The sequence below is a fragment of the Schistocerca gregaria genome, chromosome X, assembly GCF_023897955.1.
Source record: "Schistocerca gregaria isolate iqSchGreg1 chromosome X, iqSchGreg1.2, whole genome shotgun sequence".
Lineage (NCBI taxonomy): Eukaryota > Metazoa > Arthropoda > Insecta > Orthoptera > Acrididae > Schistocerca > Schistocerca gregaria.
The window spans coordinates 160,567,480-160,586,188 of NC_064931.1; the positions used below are offsets into that span (position 1 = coordinate 160,567,480).

An 18,709-nucleotide genomic window follows, 5' to 3' on the forward strand; every position below is an offset into this window, starting at 1 on the left:
AACCCAAGCGGTACATGTTGGTCACTCTAAGCTCAATTAGCCCAAAAGATTGGGAATCCGTACCATCTCTTATCCTAAATGGAACAAATATTAACTTCTCTCCCTCGGCAAAGAGTTTGGGAGTAATAATAGATGAAAATCTAAATTGGACAGAGCACGTAACTGCATTGTGCAAAAAAGCATCAGCATCCCTTCATGTCCTACAAAAATATAAAAATCTCTTCCCTTTCGATCTGAAAAGGAAATTTGCAGAAACGCTTATACCCCCAATCATTGACTACAGCGATATTATCCTACAAGGCCTCTCTCAGGAAAAGTCCGATATATCTGTGACGTTCGACTTTTTGATTACATTTTACCAGCATATGCAAAATTGTCCTGGCTGCGTGCAGACAAACGGATAGATTTCCATACACTCTGTCTCATCTACTGACTTATAAATGTACACTGTCCCTCATATCTCTCTATCTTATGTCGGAACAACATGACAGAAACACAGGTTCCCATCATAATAAAATCCTCTCTGTTCCACTGGATTACTCAGTCACCTTCTCTAAGTCCTTTACAGTAGCGGGAACCCGACTCTGGAATAACATCCCTCGTTATGTTAGAGAACTTAAGAACATGTCCGACTTCAAAAAACAGTCAATGACGTATCTACAATAGCAACAGTAATGCCTTCCTCTGTAGATGAATGCACTTCACCACATTCATTCCCTCTTTCCTCCTCCATACATCTCCCCTCCCCAAAACTCGCTATACTAGTAAACATATACTTTTCACACCAAGATATTAATGTACATGTGCACAAATTTTCATTACTATTGACAATTTTTATCGTGTTTATCATTATTATTCGATTTATTTTATTGTTTTTCTGGTGCGCGTACTGTAAGACCTTGAGTACACACACCATCAGATTATTTGACTTGTCGCTCTAACGAAGTAAGAGTGTGTCAGCAATATGTCTCGTAGTCTTATCGTGGCGTGTTTATCTTCTGCCGTTAGGTCAGACGATAGAAATGCCACTAGCACGCTTAGAGTAGCAGATTGACAGTGACCAACTTTAAACAGAACTTGATTAATTGTCACACACATTTATTAAAATAATAACAAGCATAAAAATTACTTAACTTGGTTCTGGATGCTATTTACAATTGACAATCTGAAGTTCCTTTGGTATTGGTACGTTAATCTTATTCTCACGTATATCTCTGATGCTTGACAAAAGTGTCTATACATCTATCTTCATGGCTATGTACAGGAATATGGTAATCTTATTAGGCGCAGACTGAAGCTTGACTATGGACCGGTACAGACAATTGTAGAACTTGTACAGACTGGTACAGTGCCGACAAATGTACAGTCGTTATAATACCGCGCGCGTTCACGTGTCACTGCGCGAGTGTGATCCGCGAGGAGAAAAGGGTCTGCGTTAGCAGCAATCTCACTGGCTGCCTTACATATTAATACGCGGATCAGCGGAAGCAGAATTTAAGCTCTCTCTATGGCAGCGGCATCTCGTAGTGCGGAGACGGCCGAGCGCTGCGCCTGCGCTGTTGTGCTTAGCGGGGCGCGCTCTAGTGGGAGAGTTGTGTACCCGCTGACAACGCGGAACGATGTACACAACAGTTACTGTTATTGTATTTATCATAATTTGTATGTATAGTACCTGTTGTAAAAATTCTGCCAGCATTTACTTTATTGGGTCATTTTGTCACTAGAGTAATCTAATTTTCTTTTTTAAACTATTGTTAATGTTGTAACTCTGATGTGCGAAATGCTGCGTGTGTGGAACACTGGTCCGATGTGAGAGAGGGCCTGATGGCCCTAATCTGATTAGGTTAAATAAATAAATAAGTCTTAGGCCTCCACAGTCACTTATAAGCATCATGCTCGAGAACAACAAAATGATAACCATGTCGGTTGTAATAGTAAGCGACCTGAACTAAACTGAGTAATGTAGACGAAGTGAATGAAATTGTGCGTTGTGTTACAGGCAGAATGATTTAGAGCGTCGGTGATGCCACAATGGAGACTGGTGGCGGCAAGTGCGCGGCGTGCGGCGTGCAGCACGGCGGCCGCGAGCCGCACGTGTACGAGTACGCGGCCGCCGTCGACGACGACCTCACGTGCCACATCTGCCTGCAGCCGCTGGTGGCGCCCGTCGACATGGCGTGCGGACACACCTTCTGCGAGCCGTGCCTGCGCGGCTACCTGCGCACGCACCGCGCCTGCCCCGTCGACCGCCAGCCCGTGCCGCCCAACCAGCCGCTCTGCTCGCCGTCCAGCTTCGTTCTACGCAAGTCAGTCGCTTCGTTTGCTACAGTTGTTAAAAGCCGCCTGCCAGTAATGCAGGGTTTCCACAACGAGGCTCCAACATTTGAACTCATAAAATCTGAGAGGAAACACAATTTATTGACGAACAAATACAGGGAAATCGTACAGCAGCTCATCAAGTTTTCATACACAGGTCGACGGTTCAGTACACTTGAACATGGGCGCCACGGGTAGCGCGAAGAATATCAAGGCTACAGGGTGTTACGAAAAGGTACGGCCAAACTTTCACGAAACACTCCTCACACACAAATAGAGAATAGATGTTATGTGGACATGTGACATGAAACACTTAATTCCCATGTTAGAGGTCATTTTAGCTTAGTCAGTATGTACTGTACTTCCTCGATTCACCGCTAGTTGGCCCAATTGAAGGAAGGTAATGTTGACTTCGGTGCTTGTGTTGACATGCGACTCATTGCTCTGCAGTACTAGCATGGAGCCCATCAATACGTAGCATCAACAGGTTAGTGTTCATCACGAACGTGGTTTTGCAGTCAGTGCAATGTTTACAAATGCGGAGTTGGCAGATGCCCATTTGATGTATGGATTAGCACGGGGCAATAGCCGTGCCACGGTACGTTTCTATCGAGACAGATTTCCAGAACCAAGGTGTCCCGACAGGAAGAGTTTCTAAGCAATTGAACATTCCAGCCTATGACTCGCGACTGGGGAAGACCTAGAACGACGAGGACACCTGTAATGGACGAGGCAATTCTTCGTGCAGTTGACGATAACCCTAATGTCAGCGTCAGAGAAGTTGCTGCTGTACAAGGTAACGTTGACCACGTCGCTGTATGGAGAGAGCTACGGGAGAACCACATGTTTCCCCTACAATGTACAGCGTGTGCAGGCACTATCAGCAGCTTATTGGCCTCCATAGGTACACTTCTACGAATGGTTCATCCAACAATGTGTCAATCCTCATTTCAGTGCAAATGTTCTCTTTACGGATGAGGCTTCATTCCGACGTGATCAAATTGTAAATTTTCACGATCAAAATGTGTGGGCTAACGAGAATCCGCACGCAATTATGCAATCACGTCATCAACAGATTTTCTGTGAACGTTTGGGCAGGCATTGTTGGTGATGTCTTGATTGGGCCCCATGTTCTTCCACCTAGGCTCAATAGAGCACGTTATCATGATTTCATACGGGATACTCTACCTGTGCTGCTAGAACATGTACCTTTACAAGTGCGACACAACATGTAGTTCATGCAAGATGGACCTCCTGCACATTTCAGTCGATGTGTTCGTACGCTTCTCAACAAAAGATTCGGTGACCGATGGATTGGCAGAGGCGGACCAATTCCACGGCCTCCACGCTCTCCTGACCTCAACCCTCTTGACTTTCATTTATGGGGGCATTTGAAAGCTCTTGTCTACGCAACCCCGGTACCAAATGTAGAGACTCTTCGTGCTCGTATTGTGGACGGCTCTCATACAATACGCCATTCTCCAGGGCTGCATCAGCGCATCAGGGATTCCATGCGACGGAGGGTGGATGCATGTATCCTCGCCAACGGAGGACATTTTGAGCATTTCCTGTAACAAAGTGTTTGAAGTCACGCTGGTACATTCTGTTGCTGTGTGTTTCCATTTCATGATTAATGTGATTTGAAGAGAAGTAATAAAATGAGCTCTAACATGGAAAGTAAGCGTTTCCGGACACATGTCCACATAACATATTTTCTTTCTTTGTGTGTGAGGAATGTTTCCTGAAAGTTTGGCCGTACCTTTTTGTAACACCCTGTATAATCGATTTCGTGCCGTGTGTTGCGGAGCATCTGTTCTGTGACAGAGTTGATGACAATTCTTATGCGCTGTTTCAAGTCTGGCAGATCCTTTGCTGGTGTAGCATATACCTAGTCTTTCACGTAACCCCACAAGAAAAAATCGAGTTGGGTTTTGTCGGACGAACGTGGCGGCCAAGGAATTGGACCTCCACGGCCACGGCCACGTTGCGGGAATGTGTCATTTAAAAATTTTCAGAGATCAGGGCTCCAATGGGGTGGTGCACCGTCCGGTTGAAAAATCACATTCGGCTGCAGGCCTGTTACCTGTGGCACGGCAAATTGTTCCAACATGTCCAGGTAGATGGCCCCATCCACAGTCGGCTCCTGAAAGAAAAACGGCCCAACAATGCGATTTTTCATCAAACCACACCGCAAATTAACTTTCGGACTGTCGCGCATGTGTTCCCTAGGTGCATGTGGATTTTCGGACCCCAGATGCGCACATTGTGAAGATTGACAGCCCCTGACACGTGAAAGGTTGCCTCGTCAGTAAACATCACGCGTGACGAAAATGTCTCGTCCGCGGCAGTGCGATCTAAAATGACACATGCAAATTCTTCTCGTCTTTGTCGATCATCCGGCTTGATTTCTTGCACTACCTGCGCTTTATATGCGTACTAATGTAATCGCTGATGAAGCACTTTGTGCACTGTTGAACGTTTCATACCAAGTTCTCGTGCTGCCTGTCGCACTGACTTCTGTGGACTTTGTTCGAATGACCGCCCTACTTGTTCCACATGATATCCCTGATCCCAGGCTTACCACCACCGTGCCCTTTCGCAACACTCCCAGTAGTCAAAAACTGATCACACCACTTCTTTATAGTCTTCAACGACGGGGCGCTTTGTTATAAACTCGACGAAAGTTTCTTTGCACTTGAGTCGCCGATTTTGTCTCTGCATACCACTAGACCACTTGTGCACGCTCCTTAATATCCTCCATTTTGCTAAAACAATTGATTGCAGCTCCACTACGGCCACTCGCGTATAAAATTTGCATACCACAAACTTGTTGAGTTGCTCTGTCTGCCCCTTCAGGATTCACAGGTCCACCATCTGAAATGTGAAAGATACAGGATATTAAAATGTTGGAGTCTCATTGTGGACACCCTGTACTACTTTGCCCCAGGGCTCGCTGTTCCTGCTGATATGGCTCTTTCCGTGCTAAATATCGGAGCACCAGTAAATCCCCGTGCAATGATACATTCCTTTACAAATGAGTTAATGTATCGAGTATTTGATGTTATGTAAAGTTTAGAAAATGTTAGAAATTGTGTGTTCAGTGTGTTGGAAGTCGTTAAGTACTCACATTCTGTAATACTGGACGAATGTAGTCTCGCGTAATACGCGCGCCTTGAGTTACACGGCCTCGAGACGTATACACAGTTCCTAAATGTAGTATGTGCGTTAATGTGTTAAACCTTCAGCATAGAACTATACCTCTTAACTGGTAGATTACGGCAGCGCTATAAATTTTTGAATTCGGTCAAAATTATGCGAAATGTAATCAAATTTTTGTTGCTCCTGCACGCCGTCAGATATTGTGCCTGCAACTGAAACAGTGTACCGTGAGCTAGGTTAGTCGTTTACTAATATAGATCTCCACTGGCAGAGTATCTACATGTTGCCTCCTTGCTTTTCTTCAGGTACGAGCTGTTCTGCTTCCTCCACAGCAACTAGACACACACTTTTATACATTATTACACGACTGGCCATTAAAATTGCTACACCAAGAAGAAATGCAGAAGACAAACGGGTATTCGTTGGACAAATATATTATACTACTGACATGTGATTACATTTTCACGCAATTTGGGTGCATAGATCCTGAGAAATCAGTACCCAGAACAACCACCTCTGGCAGTAATATCGGCGTTGATACGCCTGACATTAAGTCAAACACAGCTTGGACGGCGTGAACAGGTACAGCTGCCCATGCACCTTCAACACGATACCACAGTTAATCAAGAGTAGTGACTGGAGAACGTGCTGGCCAGGGGAGCAGTCGAACATTTTCTGTATCCAGAAAAGCCCGTACAGGAACTGCAACATGCGGTCGTACATTATCCTGCTGAAATGTAGGGTTTGGCAGGGATCGAATGAAGGGTCGAGCCACGGGTCGTAACACATCTGAAGTGTAACGTCCACTTTCCTAAGTGCCGTCAATGCGAACAAGATGTGACCTAGACGTGTAACCAATGGCACTCAATACTATCACGCCTGGTGATACGCCAGTATGGTGATGACGAATACACGCTTCCAATGTGCGTTCACCGTGATGTCGCCAAACACGGATGCGACCATCATGATGCTGTACACAGAACCTGGATTCATCCGAAAAAAAGACGTTTTGCCATTCGTGCACCCAGGTTCGTCGTTGAGTACACCATCGCCGGCGCTTCTGTCTGTGATAGAGCGTCAAGGGTAGCTGCAGCCGTGGTCTCCGAGCTGATACTGAATGCTGCTGCAAACGTCGTCGAACTCAGGGATCGAGACGTGGCAGCAAGATCCGTTACAGCCATGCGGATAAGATGCCTGTCATCTCGACTGCTAGTTTTACGAGGCCGTTGGGATCCAGCACGGCGTTCCATATTACCCTGCTGAACCCACCGATTCCATATTCTGCTAACAGTCATTCGATCTCGACCTACGCGAGCAGCAATGTCGCCATACGATAAACCGCAATCGCGATGTTGTTGGGATGCCTCGTGTAAGGAGGACCTTTATCAAAATCGGAAACGTGATAGTACGCATTTCTCCCCCTTACACGAGGCATCCCAACAACGTTTCACCAGGCAACGCCGGTCAACTGCTGTTTGTGTATGGAAACTTTCCTCGTGTCAGTACGTTGTAGGTGTCGCCACCGGCGCCAATCTTGTGTGAATGCTCTGAAAACGTAATAATTTGCATATGACAGCATTTTCTTCCTGTCCGTTAAATTTCGCGTCTGTAGCACGTCATCTTCGTGGTGTAGCAATTTTAATGGCCAGTGACCTATAATGTTTTGTTTCCTCGGTGAAATGACGTCTTAATTTTTTCATAAGATATGAGGGAACAGGTATGTTGACGAACGTACGCTCTATCGCGCTTTCTAAAACAACCCGTGATGGAAAATCCTGCTCTTCCTTCGATGTCGAATACCTACTATGTTATTCCTACTTGAATGTGGTGGAAAGACTGACAGTAAGGATTTGATATATCTTCCTGCCACTGTGACACATCAAACCGTACTAAAGACGACGCGTTTTCGAGAGATCTTTATTGCGGTGTATTATTGAAACTGCACATTTTCGCTATACGCGAGTATAAATACTTAAACCACCAAATAAGGCCTGCTAGCTCCGGAAACACTGAAATTAAGGTGTCGGCGTTTCGCTTTGCTTTCGCCGATCACAGCACTGACACATGACCTCGTCAGTCAATAAAAGCATCGAATCAGAGAACAGGATAGGTCATGTAGTCAGCCAATCGCAACATCACATTTTCGTCGCATGAAGAGACAAACGCTGCGAAAATACTACGCATGCAGCTGGAATCAAATAAGAATTGTTAATGGCCGGCCGCCGTGGCCGAGTGGTTCTAGGCGCTTCAGCCCGGAACCGCGCTGCTGCTACGGTCGCAGGTTCGAGTCCTGCCTCGGGCGTGGATGTATGGGATGTCCTTAGGTTAGTTAGGTTTAAGTAGTTCTAAGTTGTAGGGGACTGATGACCTCCGATGTTAAGTCCTATAGTGCTCAGAGCCAATTGAAAATTTTGAATTTTTAATGTAATTTATATTTTCGCCTTATTCTCCAAGCTTTATGTCGTTATAGAATTGTTTCGAGTAATTTTTATAAGTATTTTTGGGCAGTGTATAGGTGTTCAGTTTTCGAGTTCTAGTTACGAGATTCCCGTTACTATGCAAATGCAGCAATGAAACTACTTTCAGAAATACATGTGAGAGATTCATACTTCGTAAATTGGTAAGAGATGGAACCCGTCCCCCATGGTACACAAAACAGGTCCGAACGCTGTTGCAGAGGCAACGGAAAAAGCATGCGAAGTTCAGAAGAACGCAAAATCCCGAAGATTGGCTAAAATTTACAGACGCGCGAAATTTGGCACGGACTTCAATGCGAGATGCCTTTAATAGGTCCACAACGAAACATTGTTCCGAAATTTGGTAGAAGATCCGAAGAAATTCTGGTCGTGTGTAAAGTACACAAGCGCCAAGACGCAGTCAATACCTTCACTGCGCAGTGCCGATGGTACTTTTACCGACGACTGTGCCGCTAAAGCGGAGTTATTGAACGCAGTTTTCCGAAATTCCTTCACCAGGGAAGACGAAGGAATATTCCAGAATTTGAAACACGAACAGCTGCTAGCATGAGTTTCTTAGAAATAGATACATTAGGGGTTGGGAAGCAATTCAAATCGCTTGATACGCGCAAGTCTTCAGGTCCAGATTGTATACCGATTAGGTTCCTTTCAGATTACGCTGATACAATACCTCCCTACTTAGCGATCATATAGAGCCTCTCGCTCACTGATAGATCTGTACCCACAGATTGGAAAATTGCGCAGGTCGCACCAGTGTTTAAGAAGGGTAGTAGGAGTAATCCATCGAACTACAGACCTAGATCATTGACGTCGGTTTGCAGTAGGGTTTCGGAGCATATACTGTATTCAAACATTATGAATCACCTCGAATGGAACGATCTATTGATACGCAATAAACATGGTTTCAGAAAACATCGTTCTTGTGCAACGCAGCTAGCTCTTTATTCGCACGAAGTAATGGCCGCTATCGACAGGGGATCTCAAGTTGATTCCGTATTTCTAGATTTCCGGAAAGCTTTTGACACCGTTCCTCACAAGCGACCCTAATCAAGCTGCGGGCCTATGGGGTATCGTCTCAGTTGTGGAACTGGATTCGTGATTTCCTGTCAGGAAGGTCGCAGTTCGTAGTAATAGACGGCAAATCATCGAGTAACACTGAAGTGATATCAGGTGTTCCCAGAGAAGCGTCTTGGGACCTCTGGTGTTCCTGATCTATATAAATGACCTGGGTGACAATCTGAGCAGTTCTCTTTGGTTGTTCGCAGATGATGCTGTAATTTACCGTCTAATAAGGTCATCCGAAGACCAGTATCAGCTGCAAAGCGATTTAGAAACGATTGCTATATGGTGTGGCAGGTGGCAGTTGACGCTAAATAACGAAAAGTGTGAGGTGGTTCACATGAGTTCCAAAAGAAATCCGATGGAATTCGATTACTCGATAAATAGTACAATTCTCAAGGCTGTCAATTCAACTAAGTACCTGGGTGTTAAAATTACGAACAACTTCAGTTGGAAAGACCACATAGATAATATTGTGGGGAAGGCGAGCTAAAGATTGCGTTTCATTGGCAGGACACTTTGAAGATGCAACAAGTCCACTAAAGAGACAGCTTACACTACACTCGTTCGTCCTCTGTTAGAATACTGCTACGTGGTGTGGGATCCTTACCAGGTGGGATTGACAGAGGACATCGAAAGGGTGCAAAGAAGGGCAGCTCGTTTTGTATTATCACGTAATAGGGGAGAGAGTGTGGCATATATGATACGCGAGTTGGGATGGAAGTCATTAAAACAAAGACGTTATTCAAAAATGGCTCTGAGCACTATGGGACTCGACTGCTGTGGTTATCAGTCCCCTAGAACTTAGAACTACTTAAACCTAACGAACCTAAGGACATCACACACATCCATGCCCGAGGCAGGATTCGAACCTGCGACCGTAGCAGTCGCACGGTTCCGGACTGCGCGCCTAGAACCGCGAGACCACCGCGGCCGGCAGACGTTTTTCGTCGCGGCGAGATCTATTTACAAAATTTCAGTCACCAACTTTCTCTTCCGAATGCGAAAATATTTTGTTGAGCCCAACCTACATAGGTAGGAATGATCATCAAAATAAAATAAGAGATATCAGAGCTCGAACAGAAAGGTTTAGATGTTCGTTTTTTCCGCGCGCTGTTCGGGAGTGGAATGGTAGAGAGATAGTATGATTGTGGTTCGATGAACCCTCTGCCAAGCACTTAAATGTGAATTTGCAGAGTAATCGTGTAGATGTAGATTTCAATGCTGGGCCATCAGCAAGTGTCAGCGTCCGACCATTCAACGAAACATCATCGATATGAGCTTTCGGAGGCTAAGACCCACTTGTGTACCCTTCACGACTGCATGACAGAAAGCTTTACGCCTCGCCTGAGCCCGTCAACACCGCGTCATTGGACTGTTGATGACTGGAAACACGTTACTCGGTCGGACGCGTCTCATTTCAAACTGTATCGAGCGGATGGACGGTATGGAGACAGCCTCATGAATACATGGACCCTGCATGTCAGCAGGGGACTGTTCAAACTGGTGGAGGCTCTGTAATGGTGTGAGACGTGTACAGTTGGAATGGTATGGGACCCCTGATATGCCTAGATATGACTCTGACAGGTGACATGTATGTAAGCATCTTGTCTTATCACCTGTATCCATCGATGTCCATTGTGCATCCTGACAGACTTTCGCAATTCCAGCAGGTCAGTGCGACACGCCACATGTCCAGAATTGCTACAGAGTGGCTTCAGGAACACTCTTCTGAGTTTACACACTTCCGCTGGCCATCAAACTCCCCAGAAATGAACGTTACTGAGCATATCTGGGATGTCTTGCAACGTGCTGTTCAGAAGCTATCTCCACCCTCTCGTACTCTTACAGATTTATGGACAGCCCTGCAGGATTCATGGCGTCAGTTCCCTCCAGCCCTCCCCCCAGGGGGCTCGCCACTCTTTGGCGGGTTCGTGCTGGACTACCACGGGCCCGAGCCTTTGCAGCATTTTTTCCCTTCCGTGCTTCATGTCTATCCTTTTGTTATTCTTTTTCCCCTCCGTCGGAGGACATGTCTTTGGCATTATTGGGAATGTTCCTCATTCTGTCGCTGACGTACGAACATTCTCACCTTTGTTTTTCGCTCTCTTTTCCGTTCTTTGTTTCCTTTCTCCTCTCATTCCTCCGATTCGGCGTTTGAGGATCCTCTTTTTTCCTTCTTCCTTCCTGTGCTCTTCTGAGGGGCGGCCCATACGTCCGACGCGTGACAGGTGACTGGGTAACGCGTAATTCCCAGCCCTGGGTCGACATGGAGGGTTCGCACGTACCCCGTGGTACAGGCCAGGCCCAGAGAGGAGTGACTGCTTAAACTGTAACCTTCCAAAATTGCCGATTGGTCCCTCTGTCAGGTGTTCGAGAGGTGTGACGTGAGATGTGATCAATCACCTAAAGTGCGTGCTCCCCCTTGTGAAGGGATCCCCCAGTTGGAAGGAGCGCGCCATTGGAGACGCTGGCAATCATGGGGAATTTGCTCTCAATGAGTCAGTCATCTTCCCACTCAACGTCTACAAAACGTAGATACGTAATGAGGCTAATGGTTCAAAGACCTTTCCCCCTGCACCACAGCTCCTCATGGTCTCACGTACTGAAGACGGTCAGTCCTAAACAACAGTAAATCCGTTTATTCTTCAGAGAGGTGTTGAAGCAATTGCTGGCTGTGTGAAATCGTGCGCTCGTTTACAGAATATTTCGCTTTTGGAGACCACTTCTGATTCTCAAGCACAACGACTGCTTGCTGCCTCGCTTCTCCACGGTTACCCTGGTTGTGTTGAGGCCCATAGAGCTTTGATTTCTTCCTGTGGTTTAATTTACACCGGACTGCTCGACGGTCTAACTGAGGCCGAAATCCTATCTTATCTCTCTGATCAGGGTGTCACTCCCATGTGTCTTACCTGGCAGCCCGCTGTTTTTGGTTGCTGAATGTCCTACATGTCCTCAGTGGTACTTCCTGGGGTGCTGATCGAACCACCCTCCTCCATTTATATCTGTCCCTTGTCCATTCGAAACTCGACTGTGGGTGCTTTGTTCGTGCGTTTGCACATAAATCCTTCTTTCGTCGTTTCAACACTATCCACCATTGTGGCATCCGTTTGGCCATGTGCGCCCTTTACACTGACGTATTTGAGAGTCTGTATGCTAAAGCTGCTGAACTACCACTGTCCTACCGCCGTGACTTTCTCCTCAGCAGGTATGCATGCCGTTTGTCTGCCATGCGTGGCCCCCATTCTATGCCCCTTTTTCGATGATTTCTTTGATCGCCATTATGGGTCATGGCCCTATTCTCGTTTACGTCCTGGAGTCCACTTTTGGCACTTGCAACGGCGGTTTAACTTCACACTAACTGCAACTTGCCCAGTGGGGTGTGACCCCTTCACCACCTTATCTTCATGAAGCGGACCATTAACTTTGGTCTTCATTCGCTTCCTAAGGACAGTACTCCAACCTCGGTCTATCGCCTTCAATTTCAATATCTTCACATGGAACTTCGCAATAGCACCTTTGTATACACTGATGGTTCTCGGACTGACCGTGGGGTCGGGTGTGCCTTCGTCATTGGCACCCATGTCCTTCGATATCAGCTTCCAGCAAACCGCTCAGTATTTACAGCCTAGCTCTTCGCCCTGTATTAGGCCATTGAGTACATACGGCGACACAGCCTTTTCAGTTGTATCCTCTGCTCCGACTCACTCAGCGCCCTTCAAAGTTTAGTACTCTGTACAGTGCGCAACCCTTAGTGCAGTGGGTCTAGGAAAACTGTCACTTGCTCACTCTTGGTGGAGCCAGTGTGATGTTTATGTGGGTTCCTGGTCATGTCATTCTGCCAGGAAAGCTGGCTGCTGAAGCTGCTGCCAAGGTTGCCGTCCTCTTACCTCAGTCCGCGAGTTCCTCTGTTCCTTCGGATGATCTCTGTGTAACCGTCTGTCAGGAGGTGGTGTCCCTTTGGAGCGGCAATGATCCTCCCTTGACGGGAATAAGCTGAGGATTATTAAGACTTCCGCAGCAGATTGGACGATCTCCTCTCGGCCCTCCTGCCAGGAGGAGGTCATTTTTAACTAGGCTGCGTATTGGGTACTGTCTTTTTAGCCATCGTCATTTGATGAGTTGCGCTACCCCACAACTTTGTACACATTGCTCACAAGTTTTAACTATCCGCCACTTCCTGATGTAGTGCCCAATTTTTAACCGTTCCCGCTTGGGTTTGCCGTCTGAGTTATCGGCCATTTTAGCAAATGACGCACGGGATGTCGACCGCATTTTACTTTTAATCCACCAAAGGAATATGGCGACGGCCATTTAATTTTTATATGAAGATGGTATCTGTTCTTTCGGACATGTCACATGTCACAGTTAACTGCCCATTGACCTTCTATGCGGATGCACACGCATGCATTGCCCGAACTCTTACGGGACTCGGTAAGATTGTCTGCCGCGAGTAATGAGTGTAATGGACAGGGGTACTACGAATGTGGAGTGTGGACATTAAGTCGGGAATGTGGGTCTCACGGGAGTGTGCAAAAGATAAATCCCTGCAGTCGCACTATCTGCTGTGCGGTCGGTGACTCAGTGATAGAGCGTCTGCCATGTAAGCAGGAGGTCCCGAGTTCGTGTTCCGGTCGGGACACACATTTTCAACTAACCCTGTTGATGTATACCAACGCCTGTCGGCAACTTAGGGTCTTGATTTAATTATCAATTCATTTCATTTTTTGTTTCTGACCTCCGTTTCAGTATGGTGTCTTTTGTAGACCTTTTTCCACGTTCCTGTTTTTAGCTGTCTTCTATTATGTCAGTAGGGACTGACGTATGGTCGTTTTTTAACTCCTCTCTGTCTTCGTGTTCTGTAGTTTTGACTTTCCACACACTTATTAGCCACTAAGTGTTTGTCCTCCTCCAAAATATTTATAGAGTGAGCAAACTTACTTTCTTTCTTGGGGCCTGAGTCCCGCTTCAAAGCGGGCTCGGCCGTGTTACTATTGATTTGGCAGTGTTAGTTTCATAGCTATCATAGACTGTGTCAGTTTCCACATATTACGCGTAATATTTTTTCGAGGCATTTGTCTGTTAGAACGACGGAAAAGAGATTTTGTGATTGGCTGACTAGATGACATGTCCTGTACCCTCCTCGATGCTATGATTCGCTGATGAGACCACGTGTCTGTGATACGATTGGCTGAAGGAAGCAAATCGAGAAACAGCCATCTCGATTTTAGTAATTCTGAAACTAGCGTGCTATATTTCGTGTTTTTCGCTTATTACAAAAATGTGTGATTTCAGTGATACACCACATTAAAAATCTCTCAAAAACGCGTCGTTTTTAGTACGGTTCGGTGTGCTACAGTGGCAGAAAATGCTACTTCGATACATAAAATCGTTAGTAGACTGACGAGCAATACTGAGGAACTGCTCGAAGGATGATGATGATGATGATGATGATGATGATGATGATGATGTAGGGTGCCTCTTTCGTTCTTTAATGAGCACTCCTTAGAGTTCTTCGAATCTGTGTGGCATCTTTGTTCGCTGTAAATACTCTTATACAGGGTGTGTCACCAACTGTTGCCACCGAGAATAACTCCGAATGTATGATAGTAGCTGAAAAGTTTGTGGAACAAAAGTTGCATGGGACAACGGGGGCGACAATACGACGTTGATCTTTTGTTGCTAGGTGGGGTCGGGTCAGAGATATGAAGGTCAACTTTGTTTTTCTAAATGAGATGCTGTAGTTTGGTACTTCGAAGCACATGCTCTGACAATTCTCTCTCGTATATCGTGCAAATAGCAAATATTCGCCGAATATGGCGTATCCCTCTATCATGCCATTGACATTTAAATACCATTCGATGGTTTTGCAATACAGCACTAATAGGAACGGTATGACTAGTATCGTCGAATCAACCGAATGTGAATGATGTATGCCGTCGAATAACAAGTCGATATGCACATTGAATTCTGCCGATGGGCTCAACTTCAGATTCAGAGGGATGACACATTTATTAATTTGATTTTATTTAATGGCGAGGCTCCATTCACAACCCATGCAAATATTAATTTGCAAAACATGCATTATTGGGCAAGTGAAAATCAATGTTGGCTGTTCCACCTAGGCCACTCTAGATACATATTCATCAATATTTTATGATTGATTGTCAGGTGTGTAGTTGAATATTATCGGCGCTCTCAGCGTATTTCTGCGCAGTACATTTGCGTTTTACTTATCATTCTGCCACGGACGTTGTCAGTTGTCATGCTTTTTATAGTGTGTGTTCCAGGAGGGAAGGTCAGTATTCAGGGTATGACAAGAAGGCTCATTCGAAGCAAAAAAGTGTAGTAAACATGAGCTCTAAAATGCATAACTTCAGAGCTATGAGCACTACGTCATCTTCGATACTGTGAAAAAAATCGCTTCTACCTAAGCTCTGTGCTGTCCATATTTTCATAAGTGGTTATATGGACCAAAACAAGGAAAAAAGTCCAGTAAGCGTGGGTGCTAAAATACTTACCTTAAGATGTTGGTGCTGAGTACGTGTTTGGAGACCAAACAGCGACGGTCATCAATCCCTTATTCTCCCCTTCCCCCCTCCCCCCTACTCCACCAGCCCCTCCGGCGCCATCCCCCACGCCAACCCGCCTGCACCCTCCCCCCTCCTTCGCCCCACCGCCAGCACAACCCCCCCCCCCCCCCCCCATGTTTACTATACAGTTTTATCTTGTTTTTGTCCGTACTGCATCCCCTCAAAATATAGAAAGCAAAGAGCTTGCGGTAGAAGAGATTTGTTTCACAGTATCTAAGATGAAGTGTCCATAGCTCTTACAGTATGCATTTTAGAGACCATGTTTACTAGACATGCTTGCATCGAGCGATCTCTGCTGAATATTTACCATTTCTTCTGTGTCCCTCTATATTTAACATATTTGTGAAGATGTTTTTTCTTTCTTTCAGATTGTTAGAAAAGTTATCCGTCAAGTGTCCCAACACAGATGTTTGTGATAAAGTGCTCTCAAGAGGCGACCTCCAGGATCATCTTAAAAAAAGGTACGTTCCTTGTGCTACACTAGTCAGTGTTCTTTCATTGGTGTCAGTGGTATCATTGGCATCATTCATTAGTATCTTTAGTTTCTTCACGAAACATTTTAGAAACGTGTAATTTTACTTCCAATTCATGTTAACATTGTTCGAGAATCTCAGATGACATGAGACAGTCAGAAATTGTTTTCATATAATTCCATATTGTCAGTTCTTGGGATGTTGTTGTGTAGCAGTTCTATAGGAAGTCATTTGGGCGGGTGAGATAATACCAATTATCCGGTGGAGTAACTCTAAATTCAGCCATAACATTGCCTACAAAGAGCTGCCAGTATCACTGTGATCGATTTCCACATTAAAATTGTAGGCATACAGTGAATAGTTTTATAAACCATTAAATGTCCTGATGTCGTAATTAAGCACAGTATCAGGGTATTATATCCTGCCATTTCTGAATAATTCGTTAAAACTACGGTCTTCTACAACATGTACACATCCAACTAAAAATATAAAATGTGTTCGATAACATTAAAAATACATCATGATCAGTGACATCTAATCTAGTATTACTCCCGCGGTAGAGAAATTGCAGATCAATCTTATGGTTATATATACAAGTACGAAAGAAACTGCAAATCAGTCGTATAGATACATAGAAGTACGAAAACTTTAATAGGTAAAGTCTGCTCGACAAACAATTCCTCCTTCACTCAGCGGGAAGGTATAATTTGGTCTATATTATTACCAGGAACACAAACAGGACTCCGTTGTGGTTTCCGTTCGGGCGCTAAAGACTACACTGTTGAGCGCCCATAACACCACCACCACCACCACCATCTCCTTCGCGTTATCAGAATTACTGTAAATATATTTTTTTACAGATTATTTACATCCTAAAAAAAACCTCTGGAAGGATTGTGCATCTGATAACCATAGTAGCTGCAAATAAAAACCATATTTCCGACACAACCAACTTTTCTGACGAAAGGATTAATGAATAGGCATTAGCAAATCATTATAGCTCATGACTGATTTTTTAAAAGTGGAGTATCGAGGTATTGCATCCTATCATTATCGAATAATCCATTAACAAGACAGTCTCCCATATCCAGCTAAAAAATAAAACACGTTTGTATTCGAATTTTAGGAGCTGTATCCGGAAAAGACGTCATGATCAACAACATCTGAGCTGCTATTACTCCTCCAGAGACAAATTGCAGATCTATATTAGAACTACATGTACCATAATTTTAATAAGTCTTCCCAAAGCACATTGCCTGCTTTACGTACAAGAAAGCTATAATTTGTTCTATATCTCTGTCAACAAGACAAAATGTTCAAATGTGTGTGAATTCCTAAGGGACCAAACTACTGAGGTCATCGGTTCCTAGAATTACACACTACTTAAAATAACTTACGCTAAGAACACACACACACACACACACACACACACACACACACACACACACACACACACACAAATTCGCGATATAAATTCGGTAATGACTGTATGAACTATGGAAATGTCGTGGTCGAATATTGAGCTGAAAGTTGCTGGCAGATGAAAGCTGTACTTCAAATGGCTCTGAGCACTATGCGACTTAACTTCTGCCTTCGAGAAAACTGAATAGAAAAGGCTGTGGGCGAACCTGAGAATTACAACTGGACCAGGTGTAAGGGAGAGAGCAATTGGACGTTCCGTGTTAGAAGAGTTCATGTGGTATGTCGCTACGTTATATTCATGTATGTTGCTCACGTTTAATGTAGGATGATTAGGTGTAGAAACTACCAGTAGGGATGGAAATTCTTGTGACCCAAGTCCGATACTATGGTTCACTCACCCGTGATAAGGAGATAATTAAAGATTTGTCTAGCAGTAAACTTTATATGAAGAGCACTTTAGTGGAAACCATGAATGATTCACCGCTTCTTTTATTTGTATACTCGGTGTTAGGCAAGATTCACAAAATACATAACATTAAAGTCTACATTTTTGGACAATGACGAGAACTGGCTAACTTGTGCACTCGATATCTACAAAATATCGAGTGTTACAAGGAGGGGTCAGAAACTAAAGCTGCAACACCGATATTCCTTGAGTTTCAACTGCTATAGAGAAATTATTAGTGTGCGGTAATTCTGATTAACGCCTTTATCAACTGTGCAGAGTTTCATCCACCCGCCACGTACAGCGCTAGTTGTGTTGTTACAGGTGAACACAAACGGCGACTCGTTTGGAAGACTGGTGTCGCAAAGAAATCCGTTCAGTTATTCGATTTATGTGAACGAAACGTGTAACCGCGGCGGAAATTCACCGGCAGCTTATAGAGGTTTAGCGAGAGAATGTAATGTCTCGTCCGCATTTCGCAGAATGGTGTCAGAGGCCGGTAGACAAACGTCACCGAAGAGGATCGCAGTGGCAGACAAATCAAGGCCTCAACATATTTGAATAAAAGTGGTATGGAGGAGCTGATGCAGGAGAACTTAAAGGAGCACCTATGAGGCCGACGATTCGCTTCAGACGAGGTGGTGAAGCACTTCGCTACAACGTGGCTGAACAAGCAAGGACACGATTCATACAAGGAGGATACACTCAGACTCATTCCACGAAGCGACAAGTGCCTGAATAGAGATGGAGACTATGTCGAAAAAT

At 44.9% G+C, this 18,709-nt stretch overlaps 1 protein-coding gene across 7 annotated transcripts in view; it reads left to right on the forward strand.

Moving 5' to 3' along the window:
• Positions 1-18,709, forward strand: part of LOC126298395 (ligand of Numb protein X 2-like) — a 524,161-nt gene that overhangs the window by 245,652 nt on the left and 259,800 nt on the right. For all 7 annotated transcript variants that reach the window (XM_049989706.1, XM_049989703.1, XM_049989704.1 and 4 more), the window contains 2 exons: positions 2,000-2,306; positions 15,973-16,065. In XM_049989706.1, coding sequence (XP_049845663.1) covers positions 2,032-2,306; positions 15,973-16,065 — 368 coding nt within the window. In that variant the 5' untranslated portion in view covers positions 2,000-2,031. The remainder of the gene's footprint in view (positions 1-1,999; positions 2,307-15,972; positions 16,066-18,709) is intronic.